Source organism: Colletes gigas, unplaced genomic scaffold (genome assembly GCF_013123115.1).
Source record: "Colletes gigas isolate AHSC1104 unplaced genomic scaffold, ASM1312311v1 Colletes_gigas_Sc00007, whole genome shotgun sequence".
Classification (NCBI taxonomy): domain Eukaryota; kingdom Metazoa; phylum Arthropoda; class Insecta; order Hymenoptera; family Colletidae; genus Colletes; species Colletes gigas.
Window position 1 is genome coordinate 7752922 of NW_025106636.1, and position 25252 is coordinate 7778173.

The window sequence follows — 25252 nt, forward strand, 5'->3', positions numbered from 1 at the left end:
CCTACGTTGTCTTTAGCGAACAATTAGATCCATCGACGTAATGAACAAAAATGTACGATGTTTTCTAATCTTCTCCCCGAGAAATTCGCTCCGTAATTTGATGTTCCCGGTTCCGCCGCAACGAAGATGCAATTTTCTGCATGATCGCGAGCGTGTATCGATCGGGGAACAAATTAAATTTGCTCCAGGTTAATTAGAATAGAGGGAATAACAATTAAATTGCTCTTACCTTGGTGTGTAAAAACGCCAGTGACTTGTTCACGTTTTCGATCTTGTGCACTCGCATGCGGCCATTGTTAGGTTTGGCCAATCGCTCGCCGGAGATGATCTCCAGCAGTTTTAGGAGCATCCTGCCGTCCGCCAAGTCCGTGAACAAGTCGTCCACCTCCATTCGCGCCTGCAAAGCGACAGTAATCCAATCTATAATTATTTTGTATCAAAGAAACTACCTTTAAACTGATTTTAAACTTGGTATGAATCGTCTCAGAAAAAAATCAAACAAGATAAAGACTCCATAATAGTAATAGTAACGTCAATAACCCGAACTCGTAAAAAACAGCTGACATTTACAAGGTTTCTTTACATCGATACAACGGCGTGCGGTGAACGCCTATGTGCGTCCGATGGACACGCGTTAAGCATAGGACGATATGATTTCCGCACACAGCGGAGTCCCCGAATCTTATAGCGAATATTAAAAATTGTACCTTCAGTAGAAAGGAGTTGATCCATTTTGTGAACGTCTTCTTCTGTATATGCAGACGTTCCTCCTGCAAGGCCTTTATGCGGCCCTGCTCGAACTTTAGGACGTCCTCCCTTTGAGTCATTCTCTGCTGTATATTAGGACCACCCCTGTATCTGTCGATTCTTGCCGGTGGATGCGTCGGAATGTATTCGAAGACGGAGTTCCTGTTTTGGGGTGCGGCGCCAAGCCCAGCGCCGGGCACATACTGCGCCCCTATAATCAAACATTTCGTCAACTTTAAAACAGGGTCCACAGTCGAGGGGACGCCATTTTTTCAAACGTAAACATCCTTTACGAAAACGGTATTCGAAGTTAATTCCAATACCGTTGCACTGCGTCGGCAAGTGGAGGGGATGGTCGCTTAGCAACGAGCGGAGCTGGAGGTGGAAGCGTCAGGAAGTGGGGATACAGTTCCCTACTGGATTGGTCGCCTCGATAAGCGTTGTTCCCAACCCCCTTCTCGTACAATTATCGAGGTTCTACCGTATCTCGTGAAGTATTCACTTTTTCATCGTTATACCCGAATACTTTTATATGCAAAATGACAAAAGGAATCTGTTTACGTACAAATACGTGCGATTCTATTAAAAATAAACGTGTAAATAGACATACACCGTAAGTGATTAAACCGTGAAACTGATGGTTTTTACACCCACATTTGTTAGGATTCTACTGTTAATTATGGGGTGCAGAGTACTCGTGCGTATTTCATACTTGCTCCATATTTCCCAGAGCGTATTTTATCGCAGGAAGGAGAACGACCGAGGATGTCGTTCGGTTCCGCAAATCATGAATATTCCTGGACGTTGCTGGCTGTTTTCTTTCCGTCGCGGCGGAACGAAACGAGCGATTTGTGCCCGCGTTCACGTTTATTCGGCCGTCTGCGTGCCCTTACAAGGCGCAAAAAAATTTACGACAGAGTCTTGCGCCGACGATAGCGACAATAAACCGAGGACAATGATCTTGTCGAGTCACCGCGAATACTCGTTTGAGACTCGAGCGAACGTCGTTTGCACTTGTTCTTATTTACTCCGCGGCATATTTTGCGACATACCAGCCACGGCTGGCATTGTCCAATGGATGACGATTCAATTCCGCGGCTCGCGTGCCCCGGGTACGAGGAAAAATTGAAAAGAGGAATTCCTCCAGCGACAGACCAGGTCTACGAACGTCCACCGTGAAACGAATCACGATTTTTAATTGATCGCTTCTACGAACGTCGCGATCGAGCCGGAAAACTTGTTCCACAAACATTTTACGAACTTTATTCGACCAGCGTCGTGCAACATATTTTATTCCAGTCGTTAATAGACAGGAGAGTATGGAAGAAACGGAGGGAACGGTTGGTCGTAAATAATGGATAGGATATCTTTTATTTGGGGTCTTCGAGATAGTCGAGACTTACGACGGTTGCGTTGGATCGGAGATATAAAAATATTTTTGACTTCGTTCGGAGCGCGAGCAAAATGTACTCCATACTTTTTATTTTTGATAATGGTGTACAGATATTGTACACGCTGAATTATTTATTAAACGTATTTGCTGATAGAATTTAATAAATTCAAGCGTTTCTAACCTCAAACCAACGAATGATGCAATCCATGAACAACAATTGGAACTTTTTTAGTTTTTATAACATCGATAGATCAATTACTTTATACTTTTACGACTGTAAATACACTAAATATTGATCTTTTTCGCATTTCACGAACGAAGGAGTTGCCAGATATTCAATTATCTCGACTATTTTGAGCCGCCATTATCTTCGCGACGCGATAAGATATCCGCGGGGGAAAAAGTCACTTCCAGGCTCTAAAAATAGGAAAATGTCATGCAGCAAAAAGATCACCATCGTGATCGTGCATTTTCGTAATTGTTACCGTACTGTTGACGTTCTTCTTATTTTTGTTCGGGCGTGGAACAACAATATCTCGAAAAATTTCTAAGGATAGATAAGCTCCCCGATAAATTCTTCGATCAGTAACGAGAAGATAAGACAAATAAATTAGTACGTGATTTACTTTTCGTATTCATAGTAAGTCCACATATCGATCCTATTACAAATTTATTTATCCATACTTTTTCAACAGACCGTAAGTGTCGTAATCGTGCATGCTGAAATATCTACGACTTTTATTTACACATCACGATCCATCTATGAATAGAAACGAGTCATTATAAAGTCATGTGTGTTTATAAACAAGACCACATTATCCTCTCTACGTGTTGTCAGTACACAAACGAAGTATTTACAACTTCGCCATTGTATTCGATCGTTCAATACCTTTGGAACGATCGTACCCCCTTGTTGCGAACAACATTTAACTCGAACTGGTTTCTTATTAACCGCCATATTCATTATTCGAAGGAAGTTCGAAATAATTAGCTCGATGTACTCGTCCAGTAATTAATATTAATCTTTGCTCGGTGATATGTATTATTCATAAAAATTCTAGCTTCTTCTTGCTCTGCTATAACTAGCCAATGAATCACAATTACTATGAATTTATTGTCTGAAGTATATCTTCGGGAATAAATAAATAATGAACGACGAATGAAGAAAACGCAATTAAATTCAACAAAGCAATTTCAACGTCGATTTAATTTCTGCTCGGTTCTCTTAATTAATATCTTCTAAGCTAAATATTGAAACAACGACGCCAAATCTGCATTAATTGTTCACAGACTCTCGTGGTCGTCGAGTTTCGAGATAGCTTTGGATTAACATAATGCATAATCTTATATGCATAATCAAATATGTTTTAAGTGACATCACACGCAATTACATGAATCATTGCGTACAGTGTTTGAGCAATATTTGTGGATGTTGTGAAACATTTGGTCATAAGATAATTTGAATCGATTGCTCATTGTTTGAAACGACACCTGTCAGGCCGGACCGCCATTTTGATTAAATACTTTCATCCGTATTCGTTAAATATTTCTATATAGCCTCTACAATATTTATTTAAACTCCACAATTATTCGTGATTCTTTTATTTTTTAATGTTTATAAAATCAAGAATATCAATTTGTTGATTGAGGCTTCGTTAAAATGTTATTAAAAAATTTTAAATCATTCTGAAAAAATTGTTTTTGGCCTCTAGAATCTACCATTAAAATTTTTCTCAGGGGCGGCTGAACACCCTGTATAATGAGTTGGTTAAATGGAACGCAAGCTGGGTCGAATTTTGTTTGTGGGAGACGAAGTTGCTACGCCAATGGGGACGAGTAGGTTCAGCGGTTAGCTGGTGTTGAAAAGCGTGCCAATAGGCGTCTGCGTGCAAACCGAGAGGGCAATGACAAGCAGGTAACATCGCAGATTTGATTAGAGTACTTAAGCACAGTCGGTGCTGGTCGTTTCTAAGCTGCTGGAAACCACGTAACGCGATTGTAACAGACGTGTGTACGTGTAGCTCGGATTCCTCGAGCGTGACGGCCGCAGGCACACACGTCTAGCCTTTTCGCGCAAATTACGGTTGCAAATCAGGCGGACGTGGAAACGCATGAAACAGTTTTCTCTTCGAGTGCCAGGGATCACCGAGGTCTTTAGTACTACCAGAGTTCGCTAAGGTCACCAGGAATACCATAGATCACTAAACCCGCTACGAGTATCATACATCTCCAAGGTTTCTACGAGTACCCCATAGATCACTAAGGCCTCTGGGAGTGCCAGAGATATCTAACACCTTCGGGAATGCTACAAATCTCCGAGAACTCTGGAACTACATACCTCAGACCTTAATGAGCAGTTCTAGAAATCTCTAGGGATGAACACTTCTGAGATCCCTAGGTCCACTAAAGATGTCTGACATCTTTGATACTTTCAGGAGTTTCAAATAACTATTTGCAAAGACTACTGAGGGTTTCTACGGTTTACATGCCTCTGAGGCTTCTAACAATCTCGAGGAACGTTAAACATCTTTGAGGTCTAAGTATCAAAAAGTCACTGAGCAGTCTAATGTCTCAGATAAAAGCCTCTAGGAAAGTAGACATCGTTATGGTCACTTGGACGAACACCTCCAAGACCTGGAGGGCTATTAAACACCTTTTATAGTCTCCAGGAGTATCAAGAACGTCTGAAGCCTCCCAGAATACTGAACAGGTCTCGGTCTCTAGGAATCCGAAAGAACTCTAAGGACTCTGACGATTTAAAGAAGTGTTCCAACCACTACCAAACGCTACTATTGCTGAAAGTGTCAGAACCAAAATCCAATTAACACCTAACAAACGTATCTGAAACGAACGCTGGTAGAAAAAGGCAATCTAATCGCTTCGAGACATGTAAAATCGATAAGACTCGGTCAATCTCTAATTACGAGGAATGCTCGACGACGCATAATCCCTTATCTGCTTCGATAACACACGGAACAGGTGCGGTTTTCCACGGGACCAGGCTCTGTGCCCGATGCCATACACCATAAAATGCATTCCAGGCCTAAGCCTGCATCGCGACAAATCCAATCGCGTTTCACAGCCAAGATCTCTCCGCTAGGATTTTATGGACTTCCCGGATCGCATTTTTCAGACCACGATTATCGATTCGCGATATAGCGTACCGTAATAACTGCGTGACATCGCGTCCTTGATCCTTCACTGGTCACCAGTCCCGCACGGTCATGACTCGTTTCACTAAACTTCGAATGTCTCGCGAAAAAAAAATCACTGTTGCAACGATCGTCTGGACGTTCGCGAATGGCGACACAGAACTGATTCAGCTGTTAACTAAAGACCACTGACACACAGCTCTCTTATCGCGTATCGCGAGCGTGTTGTGTCCACTGTTCTTTTATGTAGTCGAAGCTAAGTACATACGGGCGTCCGTGCGCCTCCCACCTTGGCGTAGGAACAGATTTTTCATGATAATTCTAGCCTGACAGAGTTTTTCGATTAAGATTAATTACGTCGAGTACGATTGCTGCGTAAATAGATCATCCAGTGGGTCCCCTGGCTCCTAGCAATGGCTCCTGGAGCAACTGGGCGCTATTGCAAACAGTTAGTTTAGGTAGGAGATTGTTTACAGACCCCATTGTATACACCCCTCCACTTAGGAATAACCAACTATTGCTCACTGGCCTAACAATGCAAAGACTATTTGTTCTGTAGGCAACTTTGATACAGGGTAGGTGATTATCTGTTCAACACAGTAAACCACCTACTATTAAAGGTATATGCACTCATGAGAGATTACTGAAGTTGGATAGGTCATCATCCACAGAGTAAAAGAAACGGTATATTCCCTCCCACCCTGCTGGGTGGTATCAAGCCCTAATCAGGTCCGTGTTGCCCCATCTGAAAGTAGCATCGATTTTATCACACAAACGACAGCTGTTCTTAAGGGATCAATGAAGTCTATCCAGGAAGATAGTTGGTGTTTACATAGGTGATCTACGGGACTAAAAGGGTCTATTTATCACGGTAGGCCCCCTATAATCTAGTCACAGTAACAAATGTTTGCCCGATGACTCCATCCACGCACACAGGGCATCCGTTCTCGTTGGATCAATTAAATCAGACCGCGTTGAGTAGGGTTAGCGTTCTAATAGGTGATCGTTTAGAGCCTGAAGAGACCTACCCACGAGCAACAGTAGGTCCCCAGGTGTTAATAGTGTTCCATATCGATCAACCTGGAGAAAAAAAATGGATGCCTCGAGAAGATAGTCGATCCACAAAGGATCGAATTAACCGATAGCAATGGACTGACCGACAGTCTGACGTTTATGAGCTTACATAGCACTCGGTCTGGTTGTGAATCGATTGGGTATCGTCCGTACATCGTTTCAGAGCCGATTAATTGATCACTCCTATACAAATTCTATTTAATTACCAATCGTGACGTTTCCATAAGAAGACAGCTCTTGAAACGCGTGTACAACGTTAGAGTGTGATTTACATATGTTAATAGGCGTACGACATAGGCGTAGGAGTTCGCTCCAGGCTCTGGCTACAGGCAGGAAGCACGCCAAACGAAAACGAAACGACGAGCTGGAAAAATATCCGTTTTTAACGATCGTTAAAATGGAATCGTTTTAGTCTCGGCAAACATGATGTCACAGAGCGGTGATACATGTCGTTCAGCAAACAAATTTTCACGGCGTTTGTCGTCTGCCGGTGATGTAACCGCGAAACGCGCGGAATTATTGAAACGCTTGTCAGCTAGGCAGGAAACGAGAGACCATACCGGAAGTACGGTGTACGCGTTAAAGGGAACGACTCGTTCGATGGTTCGATTCCGATCGCGCGAACCGGGCAAACTTTAAAATATTTTTATTCACAACAGGCTTATTTATTGCGTCTTCTAAATCTGCAACGCTTCGAACTGGTTGATATTTGTTGACACACTTGCTCGCGGACAAATTTAAACCGATTAAAATTTATAACTTCGCTTTCTCCTTTAATACAATTTCTCTACGATTCTTTTTTTGGTCGGAAGTCGCTCCGAATTGAAATCTTTTAATTTCCGTTTCGCAGACTCGAAACTGCGTCATTTTATCTAGCCTCGCTGAAGGTGCATCTTCCTATCGGAATCATGCGAGAGCCCAGCTCGAGTTCTCAACTGTAACTAGATAATTGTAACCTAACCTAAAACAGTAACCGAAGGGGGTCGAAAATCGCTGATTTAAGGAATATTCTTACATTATTCGATAATACCTAACCTAAAAACTTAGGAACCTTAACAAGCAGAGAACCACCGATTTGGGAATTATTATATAAAAAGTAAAATATACGAACTTATTAATAACCATAACGTAACGCAAGACGGGAATAAACAATAAACGCAACTGCGTAATAAAAATGTCCAAGGGCATCTTGAGAGCCAAAATGGCGCAGCCAACAGGTTGGGTTATGGGGGGGAACGCGTTAGCCGGATTACACAGCAGCCGGAAGTGTTGATTACTATGACGCGACACAATGTTGCTCGAAGTAGCTGTAGTTCATTAACGGTGGATTTACTGGCCCTCGCGTTCGTCGAAACGTTTTTTAATGGCTTCGAAGCGTAAAATTGGAACTCGTGAATTTTGTCACCGGTACTTGGAAGTCACCCTGTGTTTGGCGCAAGGGACGGACGAGGAAGCGATTCTCGAACGTGTCTAAAAATAACAGTGGCCGGATCCTTCGCAGATTTTAGGCAGTCAAGAACCGTGCACTTTCTCCGATGATTTTTGGTAAACGTGCGCGCGCGAGCGCACACACGTTCCGCGGGTATGCAAATTGGCTGTGACGTATCGTAAAATGTCAGGCGGAACGTGACTCGAAATTGCTGCGTCTAATTATGTTACATTATGTCCTTCGACTTTCACGTTTAATAACATCGTGGCTATTCATCGTCACGGGCTTTAATTATTCAACAAACGGCAATAACGTTCGTCTATTCTTAACGACCGGACTGTGTCTCGGGACTAATTAGAAGCCACTTAATTTATTTTAATAAATTGTCCTCGGATTGATATTCGAATTTTAATTCGTACGGGATGTATTTTAACGTTCCAACGTTTATCTTTGGAAATTAAATGCGAACGCGAATCGCGAATTTATCGTGATCGATGGATCCAAGGAATAACCTCCTCTGCAATAAATTTTCCAGTTATTAATTCCCTAAAATATGGCGATAATAAATAAGCTTGTTTGCAAGCAAAGAAAAAACTTTGTCCACCTCCGTTTCGAGGTAACACGTCGTTTAAAGATCCAAAGAATATCGTCGATCATCCTGCGCGATAAGCGATTAAACGACGATCGCTTATCTTTGCTAGGGAACATAACATTTCGATAGGATTGCCACACCGATCGATTGCAAGAGTGTTTCGTTCTCTATCCAGATATTGCTGCAAACCATTCGAAGTTTCTCTGTTTCTAGCGTGAAGCATCCACCGTGCTTCCTGTAGAATCGTTCGCTGCTTCCCTATTCTGCCGGAGAATAAATGAGTTCGTACGGTACCTATGCACTCGGACCTGAACGATGAAAGTTAACGCAAAACGGCAGTGAAAATCGACTATGCACTTGATAAATATTCGAAAGGAAGCAATTAGGCATTCACGCGATCGACTCGAAGATATGGTTTTCATATTTGTACGCGAAATCAGTCTACTGGATCTATTTTACTTTCCATCGTATCTCGTGCGAGGAACGTGCATCGAAAATTGCGATAAATTTTCGTTTAACGATCGATGGTGTAATATACGATTCCGGGAAAGGTGACTGGAGGGCGTTTCATCGGTGGTGCTCGAATATCTAGGGCTTATCGAGCGAGACGACGAGCGGCAGGATTACGACCGAATTCATAAATCATAACGTCATTGCTATTTGTGTAGAACGAGGCGCAAAAAAAAAAAAATATTCGACGCAATCGACGACCACTTCAACGCGGTATTTTTCTTCGAAACAATATCTGATAGCCGTATCGAGTTTTATCCTCGAATTTGTGACGTCGATCGAAGGCAGAATTCAATAAAATCTTGCTCGATGAACATGCCCATAAGTCCAACGGGTATATTTTTTATCTCTTCGTTGCAAAATGTTTTAATCTATCGTTAAAATCCTTATTTTCGCGAAAAGGTAACTTCGAAACCGTTCACGTGGTTGTGTATGTCAAATGTTTTGAAGGAAAACAGTTCCTTTGGCGGAAAAATGGAGTGTAAATATTGTTTCAAGAGTGTATCTTTGCATTGCTCGAGATTAGATTATAATAAGGACACAGAGATTTACCGGTAGAACAATAGAGATTAATCTATACTCTTGATAATACTCTCATGCAGATATAGTGCAAAATATACAAATTTTTATCTTGCATGGAGAGTTAGTACGCTAATTCGTACAATGTAATCGACTCTTTTGTTCAAGTTATCATCAGAAAAATAGAACAAAAGACCCGTTTCGACTAAAATGGGCCAAGAACTTATTGCCTCCCTGCTACTAGCGCCGCCACTGGAGAAACAACGAAGCATAACAGTTTGGTCCACTGTACAAAACTTCTAATTCATTCTAATACGGGAACGTATTGATCGAGTGATTAAAATGATTGACAAAAATTCAGAATTGCAATGGGTGACCTGGGCACTAAAAACACTTGAGCACGCTACTGTATCTGGATGCTCCGATCCTCTGTATTGAACCAACAGCGTACACGTGTCTTTCACAACAAGTAGTCGATCTTTCGTCATCGATTAACCATCCGGGAGATGACAAAGCCTCGAGCAACAAAGACACGAAAGACTTCGACAGGAGACGAGGCGTCAGAGTCTACGACAACGTTGGAGGATGGGTTCATCCGTGGCAGGAAGTACGAAATTGGCCAGGAAATACGGTGAACGCACCGGAAGGGCCGAGACGAACCATAAGACAGGCTGACCAGGTGAAATCGGAGCCGTATTATGATCGGGGCTCGTCCCGAGTCCGCTCGAAAGGGACACCACCTACTATTGACAATGAAAGCTTGGACAAACGTACTACCAGCGTGGCAACGGAGTGGACAAGCTCGTGAAAAAAAGAAGGACGCGACGAGGCCTACCAAGTTCAAACGATATGACGACATATCTATATTTGGTCGGCTAACTAGCGTTTTACTTCTTCTTTTCGGTGGCAACCATCGCCACGTTGGAATTCATTTCCATTCTGGACTCCATTATCGAGCGACGATCAACCAATATTCATGAAATTTGTCAGTTGAAGCTAAATTAACCCATTTCATGTACGACCACTTTGAATTATCGAAAGTGCTTACAATTATAGAAACATATTTGTTTCGTAACAACTTTGGGGAAACAGAAAATCTTTCGATTGCGTTCCTTCCTTCCGCGTTCCCCCTCCGCCATTCCTCAAATTAACAATTCGCGTGCGAATTAACGAAATCTGCCGAGTAATTTCGAGGAAGGCGTAATCTTTTTACGATAGTACGTCCCGAGCCCTTCATTAATCCGGAATAACAGTTCCTGGCCGGAAACATTTGTTCGTTATGGGAAGTGGAACAGCGCCTCTGCTATGTGAATGAACAGAAGACGCTAAAGTGTGTATAGCGCGGTAGCAAATTACGGCCAGACTTAGAACGGGGTTCTCACAAAGAGACGAGCGAGGAAAAAACGTTGTAAAAATAAATACAGCGTCCGTTCGTTGGAATTTACGGGCTACGAACGAACTTGGACGGAACAGGAGCTGTACTTAACAAGTACGTGTAAAAATCTCATGCGCATGTGTTCTTAAAAATTAAAATTAAGAATTGAGGATATTCCTTCGCGACTTAATCTTAAACCGCGTCGTGAGGAGTTATTTACGTGTTCGTATCCTATTTTAGAAATGAAATCACACGTCGATGAATTTTATTGCCGTGACCTCATTAATAATCCAAATGAGTCAGACAATTGATAAACGGATTGGTGACAAACAGCCACGATACAAAAATGCACTCGGATGGCTCGTTTACGTAATTATTGTGACACTGTGTACTCGTCCGCTATCACGTTATCATGCCTTGCATGAATTATTTAAGCTCCCAATCGAAAAACTAACCTAAAAGCTCTTTAATCTACTGTTATCCAAAATGGAGGATGCGTACACCATTTCTAGAGAACGTGGTGTCTTGCAATCCAAAAAGGGGATGGAGATAAAATTGTTTAAACATTTCCTCGTATCGATAGATTCAATATACGTCATCGACTTTTGAACCCACCGTTTGTCTCGTGTTCAGACATTTTCTTCCAATTTTAATGGACGATCCTCGAAAAAGTTTGTCATTTTTCTGTTTAAAGATAACATCGAGACGCTCGGTTATTTACATAACTGCGGAACGTGATCATTCGCGGCACGGCGGTTCGTTAATCCAGATGACATCACTGATTTCGCAGAAGTTTGCGCACGACGCCGACGTTTAATTTCAATTTCCGAGCGTCATTAAATTGTAAGCCCGGCGAAAAAAAGACGCCGACGGTACTTTTCGTTGAACTCGCGGTGGTCGCCGTACGAGAAGGTTGTCACGTGTGCCGGAGTATTTCCGGTTCGCGACTTTGCTCCCTTCTCGCTAAATATATACACAGCGATGACTGGCTGTTCTCGCGCGATTTATGAATGATTGCAATTTCATGAATAAATAATGATAGCGCAATACATCAAACAACACACGCGCGTTGTAAGTACTCATCGCATAGATTCATCCAATATATTTAAAAATGTCTTTAATTTGTAAATCGAATGATTGAAAATGCGTATTCTAATGGAAACTGTATTTCGAATTTGAAAAGATCCGTTAAAAACTGGCGCCAATGGCGCAACGTTCGCACAATCGCTCGTTTATTGCCAACTTCGTAACCGTTGGGAGTTCTTGCGCGGTCAGGACACAACGACCTCTCTGTTGGCCAGAGAAAAACACTTATTACGATAATCGCGAGAGGTATGATTATTTTCCGCGACCTTTCGCACCGTGTCACTGGCACGCGGGTCGAATGTTGATACTATCGTTCACCCTAGGACGTTCTATCGATCGTTTTTGAACAAACTGATAACGGCGAGTCGTTCGACGGCGTTCGTTTGCACGAGGATCATCGTCATTAATTACGAGGCGCGAGTGAGTCATTCGGTTTCCTGCGGACGTTAATTGTAAAATTATAACTTTCACGGAACAGATTGAGCAACGAGTTATATTATGCAATTATCCGCGTTCTCGATCTCACGAAACCAGAAACGAGATAAACGAATTTCGTTGCAAATCGTTTGCGCGAACCGCCCATTAAAACAGGTTTTTTGAGGCCAACAGGTACCCACTTACAGTGTCACGGAAATTTTAGACTCCGGTGTTGTGACCACCTATACTTACGTTTTATTTCGACGAGGAACTTTAAAACGCCACACGCTTCACTGAGGAAACTGTTTACAAACAAAACAAATTGGACGGCCCTAAGAAAATTTTTATTCTTTATTGTTGAATCTTATTTTTATATACCCTCCTAGTCAGGAGAAAGAAAAGTTCACGAGGAACCGGCAAAAATTTCAACCGGTCAAGGTCACAGACTACCCCCACTCCATCTATCGTATATTTCTTGCACTTCCAAAGTTCTGCAACGACTAAACTGTATAGTTTCCCATATAGAATCGTGGGAAATATATTTTTATATTCTATTAAGATAATAATTCTCCAGGACTAGTTCACAACGGGAAGGATTCAGTCAGAACATAATCCTTATCCCTTATTAAATATTTCCTAGTTAGAATCCCTCATAGTTACAAGACTACTGCAAGAAACCAGGGGACACTTAGGATCCCTAGTCTTCTCTGAATGAAACGTATTATTTCGCGAAAAATACTTACAACCCGACTATATACTACACGCTATCTACTAGTTCGCATTCTGATCCACGCCTCGATGTGTAGCTTGCGGTTCCTTTTGTAAATTTCGCGTTAATAGCCTCCCCGCTACTCCCACGCGCCACATTAGTTCTTCATTCTTGAGTCAGGCGCTCGAATTCGCGGGGGGATTCACAATGACGATATGAATACAATGGACCGGGGATCATCCCGGACGCTCGGGAAGTGGGTGATTTGAATTTCGATGAATAGAAGGCTGTCTCGTCGTGCAGAAGTTGTCGATACCTTCGTGACAAGAGATGTATAGGCCAATGGTTCTTAACCTCCTTTTTCTATCGTTCCCTTTCCTAAAATGACGCCTTAAAGCGTTAGTTAACCTAGTTACCATAGTAGTTACACTAGCTAATATATTACCATATTAGTTAGACATGGTTCAGTGAGTTAATTAGAACGTGAGATGTACCAATATAATAAAACTATACCCAATACGTCTTGAGAAACATCCTAGAAACTTGCACAGAGTTTGTAAATAATGTATAGTGAGCTATTGAAACAAAAGTAGTAACAAGCTTTCAATTTTCAAGTTAGACTTCGAACCAGAGTTCACTCTGAAGTTTAAAAGAATCTTGAAAGTGTTCGTTATCCGCAAGGCGTACGAATATTAAGTATCGATTAATTTAATACAGAACAGTTTAGCGTTTTCTCGTTCTTGATTACAACGCTTCTAGAAGTGGATGCCAGAGGTCGCTACTTGCAAAGCGGTCATCACCAATTAGTTTGGTGATTAAATGACGCTTGGAATATGAGTTTATGTGTAACTAGTTATTAAAAACAATCGTTCGAGGTGAATTGACATTGTTTAGTCGTCACGTTTCATTGGCATTTAACATCTACAGAATTCTGTGCTAAAACAACGATGAGACTGGACGATATAACCTATAAAATGGGGGTTTGTTTGTCAATACGGTAACAGTTTTAACGGCTGTAAAAAATCACAAGAATTTAAGGAACAGTTATCGGACAAAGCATAGTGTAGTTTACGTTTATGCTTGTTTGATTAATTGGTATGCCACAAGAAGGAATATTGCAAGTAGGTTGCTATGCATTTGAATCCAGCATCAGTTGACTACTCATTTTTGAGTGTTGTAATGTTTGTTACAGAATACTGTGTTCAATACACGTTTGAAATTTCTAAGCATGTCAGGGAAAAGGAAAAAAGTTACAGTGACCATGGAAAAGAAGCTAGAAGCTCTGTTTCGAATCGATAAAGGTGAGCCAATGAAGAGTGTTGCTATTGATTTTGGAGTAGGAACATCCACTGTTTCTGACTGGAAAAAGAATAGAAAAGAAATTGAGAACTTTTGTGCCAAGATGGTTACCAGGGACAGTTTAGGTAACAGGGGGACAGTTAAGAAAGCAAAGAATGTTACACTTGATGAAGCCCTCTACATGTGGTACATTCAAGAACGTGAAAAAGGTGCCCCAATATCTGGGCCTATGTTAAGGAAAAAGGCTCTCAGTCTTAACAATAATTTAGGTGGTGATCCCACTTTTACTGCAAGCGTGGGATGGCTAGGGAGATGGAAAGCACGCCATGGGATCAAACTTACTCTTTCCTGTGAAAATTTATTGGGGGATACCACTCTAAATAATAATGGTGATCATCAGCTGCTATTGGATGACAATCTTGTGACAGTGTGTCTGTCCACGCAAGATGAAGTGGAAATGAAAGAGGAAGGGGAAGAGTTAGCAAGCTTGAACCATACTGAGGCTGTAGAAATGCTTCAAAAATTGATAAAATACTTTGAGCATCAAAGTGAAACTTTAGGAAGTGAACTAATGACACTGAAGCACCTACACGACCGTGTATCAAAAAAGTGTCTATTGACTTTGAAACAGGAACCAACTAGAGATTTTGTTAAATAATATTTACCATTGTACAGTTATAAAATGCATAATTTCCCTATCACCGATCTTGCCATTGTAAATAAATTATGTAAATATATATTCCTTCGTACTTGTACGTGTGCAAGAACAAATTTTTTTAGGTTATCTTCGTCAGAGTTACATATGAAAAAATACCCCTAATTTATACCTTTGGCAATAGAACTAAAAGAAACAGATATTTTCGCCAAAAAGTTACTCATAAAACCCCCTAATTGCCGTAGTTAAATTTACTGGTGTTTACTTAAGTTACCCACGGTAAACTTGCAATTTACGACTTCAAGATTAGATTTCAAATTGCTAAACATTACTATCTTATCTACGCTTATTTTCACACGTTACATATTCAATGTTTTCTACAATATTCATTGTTCTTGGCCTGACGCGTAAGGTGAGTAAAATTTGGCCTTAAATTTTCTAAATAGTATATGAAAATTTACGTAATAATATAAGCTTTGTATATGGTTGATCAACACGGCAAAACAAAGTCCTGTAAATTGTACAGATTTTTGAAAAATAAAGCACGCAAGTCGAATGAGTTTTAATGGCCTTCTAAACATTACTCTCACCTGTTTACAGCCACCGTCTTGCCCATCAGGCTCATTTGCATTTACATAACAGAAAAAAGGATACATCGGTTACCCCACTTTTCTCTTATTAATTTAATGACTTTAATAGTACGCAATTTAGAGGAAACTTCGTGTAAGCAACCGCTGAGCATCCTGCATCGAACCGTTTAATCTATTTCATGTAATCAAGCTATTTTCAATGAGCCGGTGATTCATTTGATGATGGCCATCCAATTACCTTACCGATAGGTGTCTAATTTAATAGATTTTCAGGGTGAACATCCTCCGCTCTATGCGTTCCAAGATTCCAGACTCGGGGGATGCACGGATCTCCTGGGAATTCCGGCAATTCCAATTTCCGCTTCGTCGCTCTGATTCGCTTGACGAACCCTAAAATGGCCGCCACTAACGGGCCATTGAATTTCAGTAAAATTGTGCACGCTCAGAAGCGAGGAAAACCCATCGTCGATGGAATCAACCGTTAGATTCTTGCAGATATAGAAATTCCATGATTTCCTCGACCGTAAACACCACTATTACATTGTAATACGACTTTTTTCCCCGTGCCGAGTATCATGGACTTAACAGAGAGTTCTGGGGAACCAGAAAAGTCATGTATATTGTGGGTTAAGTCTACCCTTATAGAGCTAGACAATAGTTAATCCCTTTAGATCTGTATGAGCACCTTTCTGAGGCTTCATATGACTACATTAGAGTCTTTCTAGCTTGTTTAGAGGATTATTCTGAGTTAGAAATGGTCTACACGCTGGAATAAACGCTAAATGTACTCTTTTACAGTGTTAGATCAAACTTCACGATCAGGCACACTGTAAATATGAAGTTTCTGGCTCGCACAAACTACCAAGTAGACTGGAAAAAGTCCAGAATTAGAAATCTTCGCGAAGTGAAATGGGTGGAGAAAAGTGAAATGAAACTTGAGCGTACAATTTTTTTAATTGATCAGAATTAGATGTACGAAATGATAGCGAATCGTTTCACCGTCAAGACACGAAATTTGTTGCTGAGGGCTTTAATGTCCAGGAAAGTTGGAAAATAACCTTGAACTATTCGGTTAAGGAACATAGCGTCTATCGTGCTCTGAATAAATTTCCACAGGCTTTTTTCTTCGGTTATTGTAATTATCAGTTGAATTTATACCTCAAAGCGGGCATTGAATAATGATTTCACGCCAACAAGCCAGAAAGGCGTTATGGGAGTGTTATGTGCCCAGCCAATTGAAAACTATTTATTCCTTTATCTAATCGCCATTCCTGCATTAATTACACGGAATCGCCGGCGTTACGAGCACTCATTCAATTATACCGTCTTCTCCCTTTCGATTCCCCCGTTCATTTTTCTAGCATCTGTCGGAAGGCATCCCTTAGCGTCGCCACGAACGAGCGAATTCGTTAACCCTGTTCTCGAGCCGCTCTGTAATGCATTCGACAATGATTCTCGTGACGTCAGAGGCGTGTAGAAAGTTGACAAGAAAAATCTACATTCCTGCATGCGTTCTGGCAGTTTTACATTCACCGTCGCGCCGCTGCCGCCGCGGCGGCCGTCTACTAGAAGAGTCCAGCCGCGTGTATGCGCCAGATAAAACTCCGTTCCTTCATATCGTATTCCGTCGACGCGTCCACGGGGGTCACGTACGGAAGACTTACAACTAATTACGGCGACGAGATGTCGTTAGAGATGTAGCGACGAATTTCACCCTCGTGACTCGTGCACCATTTCTTTTCGACGTTCCTTCACCCTTTTCCTCCTATTTTCGCAAGGAGGATTCGCTGCGTCGCTCATCGACACGAGGCGAACGTGTGCAAAACACCGAAAAGAAATGGGTCGATGCAACAAGTTACGGACTGATAACACTGATCAATAAATTGTAAACGATAGATAATAGATCGTATAATGATCAAGCTTTTCATTTATTTGTATGTACTGAAGTGAGAAATTATCGAGAAATAAATTATTTTTTGTCAAGGTCGTTTCAAGGTCATCCTGTGTTGTTCAAACAGCATGTTGTAATTTTTAGCTGATACGGAAACAAGACCACGCAATGAAGTTACGTACAGTAACCCTAGAAGAATTCAAGGTCACTGGACAGAAGATATTTGAATTTCGAAAGTCATTCCTGGGAAAAAAACAATTGCCCGTATTTTATATCCTCCCAACCGTGTAACATGAAAACTCATACTCGTGGAACACGAAATAGTATCAAGATCAAGGTCGAGAACTCGATTACAGTAAAAAGAAGGAAAAAATCTACCACTGACTTCCTCGTTGAATAAAACAGAGTTTTCAATCGTAACATGAAATATTTCGCGACAAACAGATACATATTTAACCGCCCGATCGAATGAACGTCATAAATAAATTGCCATGCGTTGGTTTCATCGATCGCCCATCATTCAAATGTATTACCCAACTGGCGCCACGTTTTTCCAACGGAATCAAAACTGTACTACGAATCTGTATTGAATGGCGAACAGGAAATTTGTAAAATCACCCAAAGAAGAATCTACTACCGGCCTGTATCGTTCCCTGTTCGTTCGCGTAATCTCCGAATCGAAGTCTCCCTGCAGAAACGCATCGAGACGCCCCCTACTCGGTTACGCTCGGAACAGGTTGACCGTAATGGCGACGCGAGTCGACACAATAACAACGCGCGCTGGGATTTTTCTCGTGGTCGTTCGTAAATCCACGATTGACGGAACGCGGGAGTACGCGTTAAGCCTTGAAGTCTGTAACCTGAGTCGTTCGTTCGCTCGTCTTGGGTTCCAGGACTCGCCAAGGATCTTTCCTCTCTTTCTTCCTCGTTCTATGCGCGCGCCGAGCGAATAAATGGCGGTAGTAGGGAGTCCCGAGAGCGGTCCAGCAACTCCCCAGAAAACGTGAGCTTGCGCGCGCACGCACGAGAAACATACGTTCTGCTGGTAGTACTCTAACTAACGTTGACTAGCGATGGAACCGATACAGTAATCTAAAGCTTCTTAATCCTTCCTTGCACACGTGCACAACACCTACCGTTCAAAGGTGTCTTCCCAATAAAAACGAACGTGCAATCATGCGAACAGCTTTGCTCGATAGTTAAGAATAATTAAACACGTGAAAGATCGACCTTGGGTCAGGCATGTCAACTCTATTCTGACCCAAGCATCATGATATTTTATGATAGACAATAATATTTTACCGACATATCTATCTTATTCAAAATTTGAGAAATTCAATATAGAATTGTTGTTTTTCAAAACTGGTTGAACTTAAACAGGTCGTGCAAATGGGTTTGTTAATTATGCAGCTGGCTGCCACTCGAGTCGATGGTTACACGAGCTGCAGAACCATAAACAATGGTGGGGGGTGATTACGTTGCTTGCATTCCTAATGCACATTGACGCAATAATCGAGGCAGTACTGTACCAACTTTTAGTTTTAGGCGCGCATCTTGGAAAGAATTTCTTTGAATCGTATCAGATACCTTCACCCCACGTATAGTCGACCAAGGGTGTCGAAAGCCTTTGTTGCACGTTATCGAATGGTCCATCGCGAGCGGAGTTTGATTTAGGGTCTTCGTCGATCCCTCATACTTAGCCACGACCTCTGCATTCGTTTCCCACTTTACGTTTGCAGATGATTCGTTCCCATCGCTAGGCTCGCCACTTCACGCACACGACTTTCGCCCGGGAGACGGTAAGAGGACGCGCATCGAGTGGCATCGTGAGAGGTAGGAGGGGAAAGGGTGAGTGGAGGGGAGTTGGCGGGAGGGGTAACGGTAGGGGTAAGAAAAACGGCGCGAGAAAGGGAGAAACGCGAAGGGAGGAAGCGAGAAAGAGAGAAAAAACGACATCCATTGAGAATTACGGTATTCATCGAGTAGAGGAACGGGCCAGCCGGGTCTGGAGGGGCTCATTAGAAACTCGAGGCAGTGGCGGGCTCGCGCGCGCGCGCGTAATATTATTTCCTCGTGGAACGCGGGGGCTAAGGCCGATCAAATGCCGGGTACCGTTCGGGAAAGGATCGAAGTCCGCTCCAATTTCACGTGCAATCGACGCCAGCGCCCCGTTATAATCGACGCTATCGTAGGGGGGGAGTTGCTCGACAGAGGAGGGGGGCTGAGGAAAACTCGACCGATACAGACCCCCTTTACACGGTTTTCCAGCTGTCGCGAACGACCTTTGCGGGCGATTGGCTCTCCTCCGCGAAGAATTCTTACCTCGTAACGGAATGAATGCGTGGAACCGAGAGATGACGCTAGTGGTGGGGGGGCCTCGAAGGGGAAAACTGTTACAAATTCGTTGTATAAATCAGCGATGCAAATTTTATGCATGACAAATTTGTGACTAATGCGAACTATTAAGTTCACTTTTTTTTCTCTGACAAATGAACACATCTGTCGAGAGTAATCTGATATTATTTTTCAAAGTATACGTTAATAGCTGAACGTCTTGTAATAACAAGACGTTCGAACACGTATGATTTACATATTCATAACGAAATCAGTATCTCGACACCTTGACTTTAAGGGTGGTTATGATCGATAGACGTACTTGGAACTATCCTAACCTCGAACATAACTTTGTTATTTGAATATTAAATGACCGTCAATCACTAACCCCTACACTTGGTCGCCACGTATGTTCCGGGTTTGTGAAACAAGTATTTATACTTTTACGTTGCTATAACCTCAAGGTCATCGGGCAATTAAAAATTGGAAGAATGTATAGAGAGTAATCTATTTAATTCGCAGCTCTTTCTCGGACCCCTATTAAAGTACGTGATTTGCACAAATAAGAACGTCCTTCACCGTTCTGCTCAATTGTCTCACACATGCTTATACAATGCCCTGTGTATTATTGTCATTAAAAAAACATTCACACCGCATGTGGTTTAGAACACGACAAATTCTTTGAACGTGTTGCAAACGCATTCCGCTGGATTCAAGGTTATCCACAAGGTTAAAACGCAAAAGAGATTAAATTTCCCAGAAGAGAGTGATTTTTGAAAATATCATATACATTACGTATAGTGTAGAATTAATTAAAGGTTCAAGGAGCAACGGGAGAACAAAAACGATACACAAATAAACAAAATATTGTACGACCACGAACGATTGCAAGGAGAAATTCTCGAAAGTCGAGGCCCAACAGGAAGGGATCGACAGTGGGCAGATCCGAAACTGTCCTTCGTTTTTTTGCACGACCTTCCAGGTATCGAATGCGACCCTTCGTTTCTTTCTCGAAGAATTCCTGCTCCGTAACCGATCCATGGAAATCTTCGTATTCGCGAAAGCGACATAGCTTCCTTTCAAAAATTGAAAACAAAGTAAAAGGTAAACACAGAAGTTTCGCCAAACGGAGTACACGGCTCCGAAACTTACGCGCATTGACGTGAAACAGAATGCGAATTAACACGACACACTTCACTCTCTAATCTCGCAAAGATCAAGGATACAACCTTTCCCGGTGAAACTGTGGGGGGTTCCCAAAGCGATTCCTCCGTCGTGGCGGAAGGAAGCCTCAAAGGAGCAAGGACTTTCGTGCGTGACTCTCTTTTTTTCTACCATCGAAATGGACCACGGGATCTCCCGTGTGAAAAGTCCCACGTGACCTATCGACCTTTGCGCGCGTAAACTTTCATGAATCATGAACAAATTCGAAACCCGATCGGGAGCGTCCGCAGGCTCTATTTGTACCCTGACCATCGAATGGTTATCGTACGAAATCTCTTTGGTTTCGTTAGGATCGAATGGGCACGGTGCGAGTGGCGGAACGCGTGCCAGCCGTTCGATCGTTCGGATAAAAGCAAACGACAAGCTGTGCGATCGATTCGTGGAACTGACGACAAATTCCAGTACGTACCTTTTCTCCGTGTGTACGAAACTTATCCAAAAAACGACCAAACGTACGCGGGAATCCGCCAACACTGTGCAAACACTTCCCAAGCACACAGAATCCACCAAAAATGTACACTCGGTCCTCGTCCCTGTTTTACGCTGCTCTTATTTGCAAGATTTAATAAACACACGCGCACACGACGAACGAACGGAGAAACGCACGCGCTTCGGCTTCGTTGGAGCGGTAGCGTGTCGCGCGAACCGTACCGAAGTCTGCGCCAATGCGTTTGCGGCTTTGAACACCGAGCGGTTCTTCATCTTCATCCCCACCCCGAGCAAACATTCGCCGTGTTTCTTCGCCTTTCCCCCACCCCGATCACCGGGAGTCAAGCTGACCGCCTATCGGAGAACCTCCAAGCAGCTACCACCATCTGTAAAAATATGGACACGTTAGGTCCACGATCCGTTCGATCGGAACGATCATTTTCCACCTCGAATTTTGTGTCCCTCCACCGGTAATTTGGGAGAATAATAACCCACAGATGCTGTGTAGAGATGAGCGTTGCATTCCTATTCTGCTGTAACCAAAACCGTAGGTAGTGACGCCACAGACGAGGTACACCTTGGAGAAATTTTTTGGTGAAAAAAAAATTATTCTCGGTTGCGGGGGTCAATTACAATCATTTTTGGTCAACAGACATACCCTCGAAATCCTAACCAGTTTCGAGAAAAAAATTCAACGAGTGGATAAATTTTTCGACAAAATTAAAACATTTCAAATCGTTCTAAAAAAATTATTCTCGGTTGCGGGGATCAATTACAGTAATTTTTTATCAATACACATACCCTCGAAATGTTACGCATTTTCGAGAAAAAAATTCTTTCCCGAAAATATAATGTGTGTTCGTTTGTGTTAGCTGTTGGTAATGTTGCGAGTGACACGAAAATGGTAATGGGGCCCTAAAACCTCAAAAAAATGGGCCGAAAAAATACATTGGTTGTAAGGTCTACTTGTGTACCTCGTCTATGATTTAATTGCAATATCTGTTTCAACGATTAGTTGTAAATTTGTAGGAAAACTTCATGTACCAGTCGATGGTATTTCTGTATCAGTAATTGTTGATATTCACTTTTGTACCACGCCTACGCCAATGGTTGCTGTTCACGGAGCGAACATAACCTTTTAGTCAAACATTATTCTTTACAGATTTTAATATAAATGTAAATATACAATGGCTGAAACAGAAATACTTAATAATGTCATATCCACAGTTGAAAATAATACTAAAAAGCCGGAAGATTTTTTAAGGTGAGTACTGTTTTTTCCTGTTTTTCTATTCTAACCTATCCGTGGAACAACAAGAATAATTCATCTCAAATATTTTCAGTTTTTCCACTTGTTTTCGATTAATGTTAAGCAATATTTGTACTTAATTTTCTATTTTATTAACATTACAGCGTGCAGAACCAAGTTGCTGTGGAATTTAAAAATTCTACAAAACGTCTATACGATTTTACAAAAGAACAGTCACAAAGAAACACAAATGCACTGCCAGAGCTAGTGACTGATGGTTTCGACGAAGAGCAGATCTGGCAGCAACTTGAATTGCAAAACGAAAGTGAGCTCATACACTTTTTAACCGGTGTCTCAAAGATTTTAGTCGGGAATAAGAAACTAACAATTCCAATTAGTACAAGCAAACCTGAAATTGTACAAAGCAACGAAGAAAGTACAGAGAGGAAAGAAGAGAGCGTGTCCGAAGATGAAAGGACAAAACAAAAAAGTACTTTGAAGAAGTATAAGGAGAATATGAAGAAGCTTAGAACTAAAACGTCGGTCGTGGACGACAAATTTTTCAAATTACAAGAACTGGACGAATATCTGACAAAGGAGGACAAAAAGGAAACACAGAGCGAGAAGCACGAGCAAGGATCGGACGACGAGTCGGTGGATTTGTTTAACGATTTCTCCGACGACGACAGGAAAACCGGGGAGGAAAAATTAGTGAAATACGCGGATTTCTTCGATAGTCCACAGAGCGAAGACGAAGCGACTAATGCTCCCACGCAGCATAAGAATATCGATAATAATGAAACGAACGAAGAAATGCTACGCGATAGCGATTCTGATGATGCAATGGACACGGACAACGAATCGGAAGATCGCAATTCTTCGAAGAAGAAGGTTACGTTCAATCTCACGAACGATTCCGACGAAACGGACAGTTTAGAGAATAAGATCACCAACACTAAAAACACAGAAAAAAGCCAGTCTTCCCTCGAAACTCGCCAGGAACGATTACATAGAAGAATTAAAGAATTAGAGGAAGAAGCACTGGCAGAGAAACCGTGGCAACTTAAGGGCGAAGTAAGCGCCACTAGCAGACCACAAAATTCGTTGTTGCAAGAATTCGTCGAATTTGATATTACAACCAGACCTGCTCCTGTCATCACTGAACAGACCACATTTAAGTTAGAGGATATAATTAAACGAAGAATAAAGGATAAAGCCTGGGACGACGTCGAGAAGAAATATAAACCGGTCGAAACTCCGCTAGAGTATAAGAAGAAACTGATTCTGGATCAGGAGAAGAGCAAACAAAGTTTGTCTCAAATTTATGAGAACGAGTATCTGAAACAAAAACAAGCATTGAATCCGGATAACGACGAAAAGGAGGAAGAAGAACCGAAATTGCATGTAGAAATTAAGGAAATGATGCATGCTGTATTCTCTAAATTGGACGCATTGTCCAACTTCCATTACACTCCGAAACCGGTAAGATATCGTTAAAAGAATTAGTATTTTTGTGAATAATTATATCTTAGTTACGAAACATTTAGCCATCGTTCGATTTTAAAATACTTCGAGGCCGGTGAAATCGATTGTGCAGTCGATAAATCGTATAATTACCAGATTTGTTATATTTTTTACAACTTTTGTGTATTTGTTTCAGGCTAATCCGGAGATTAAGATTATTAGCAATATTCCTGCAATTAATATGGAAGAAGTGGCTCCAGTAGGAACCAGCGACGCTACTTTGTTAGCGCCTGAAGAGGTTAAGGGTATGTATTTGTTGTGCATAATAAAACTAAGATGATGCAATTATCTAATTTGTTTCTTTTGCAGCGAAATCGCGAGGCGATCCTATTGGCCAATCAGAGAGAACGAAAACTGACATGAAACGGGAACGAAGACGCAAGAAGATGAGACAACGCGCGCGACAGGAAGTAATGGAGAAGAAGGAGAAACTGCACGCGATGAAGCCCGGAATCGAAAAGAAATATAAGAAACAAAAGGCCGCGGAATTAGCGAAGAAACTGAGCCACAGCCGAAACATCATAAAAATGGACGAAACGACACAAAAGGTTTCGAAATCGTCTACCGCGTTCTTCAATCAATTGCAGGACCAAGTGAAAAGCCACATTAAATCGAAGACCGGCACAGAGACGAAGAAGAAACAGAAAAATGCTCTGTCCGCGGTGAAATTGAAGTTGTAGATTTTGTATAAAATTTTTTAAACGCAAATTACTATGTTGTACAGTTTCATGTTTAATTTTATACAGTTAAAATCCAACTACGTACAATTTATCGAATGTATTATTTTTACCGTTGAATAAAAATTTTATTTCGCATGCGTAAAGCAATAATTACGAGTGGAAAAATGAAATACAAAGGATCTGGTAAGTTTTCCGTTTCTCCATTTTATATTACCAATTGTTTCGAAATTTGTACAACTTATATATTTATTCAATATAATTAGGGCACCGATGGGATCCATAAATAGGAGCTCCATTTTGTTCAAGTGCTATATTCTTTCTTTTCTTTTCTTCTAAATCATTGCATTGCAATATATATTTTAAGTAACTATGTC

General features: G+C 41.6%; 3 protein-coding genes across 6 annotated transcripts in view; 2 read left to right on the forward strand and 1 right to left on the reverse strand.

Moving 5' to 3' along the window:
• The window catches only part of LOC122396432 (spectrin beta chain, non-erythrocytic 5), a 55370-nt gene extending 33718 nt beyond the window's left edge, over positions 1-21652 (reverse strand). For 2 of the 4 annotated variants that reach the window (XM_043394817.1, XM_043394816.1), the window contains exons 1-3: positions 5305-5461; positions 708-958; positions 230-397 (exon numbers count right to left, since the gene is read on the reverse strand). In XM_043394817.1, the coding sequence (XP_043250752.1) occupies positions 230-397; positions 708-958; positions 5305-5323 (438 nt within the window). In that variant the 5' untranslated portion in view covers positions 5324-5461. Of the gene's footprint in view, positions 1-229; positions 398-707; positions 959-5304; positions 5462-19025; positions 19142-21405 lie in introns of those variants that run through there. The other 2 variants (XM_043394818.1, XM_043394819.1) reach the window with 2 other exon arrangements.
• On the forward strand, positions 13788-15437 carry LOC122396433 (jerky protein homolog-like). Its single transcript, XM_043394820.1, has 2 exons — positions 13788-14124; positions 14196-15437. The coding sequence occupies exons 1-2, from the start codon at positions 14101-14103 to the stop codon at positions 14958-14960; spliced, it is 789 nt and encodes a 262-aa protein (XP_043250755.1). The 5' UTR covers positions 13788-14100; the 3' UTR covers positions 14961-15437.
• Positions 21653-22539: 887 nt separating the features above from the next.
• LOC122396171 (U3 small nucleolar ribonucleoprotein protein MPP10) lies at positions 22540-24987 on the forward strand. Its single transcript, XM_043394337.1, has 4 exons — positions 22540-22689; positions 22839-24156; positions 24335-24443; positions 24508-24987. Exons 1-4 carry the CDS (start codon positions 22613-22615, stop codon positions 24876-24878), a joined length of 1875 nt encoding a protein of 624 aa, XP_043250272.1. The 5' UTR covers positions 22540-22612; the 3' UTR covers positions 24879-24987.
• Positions 24988-25252: the final 265 nt, after the last annotated feature.

What these genes read in the sequence shown, in the direction of transcription:
- LOC122396171 (XM_043394337.1), top strand. Translation starts at nt 22,613, where the DNA reads ATGGCTGAAACAGAAATACTTAATAATGTCATATCCACAGTTGAAAAT. An exon ending in TCCATTACACTCCGAAACCG is followed by an intron (nt 24,157 to 24,334) that starts GTAAGATATCGT and finishes TATTTGTTTCAG; the next exon opens with GCTAATCCGGAGATTAAGAT. An exon ending in AGCGCCTGAAGAGGTTAAGG is followed by an intron (nt 24,444 to 24,507) that starts GTATGTATTTGT and finishes TTTCTTTTGCAG; the next exon opens with CGAAATCGCGAGGCGATCCT.
- LOC122396433 (XM_043394820.1), top strand. Translation starts at nt 14,101, where the DNA reads ATGCCACAAGAAGGAATATTGCAA. An exon ending in CACAAGAAGGAATATTGCAA is followed by an intron (nt 14,125 to 14,195) that starts GTAGGTTGCTAT and finishes TGTTTGTTACAG; the next exon opens with AATACTGTGTTCAATACACG.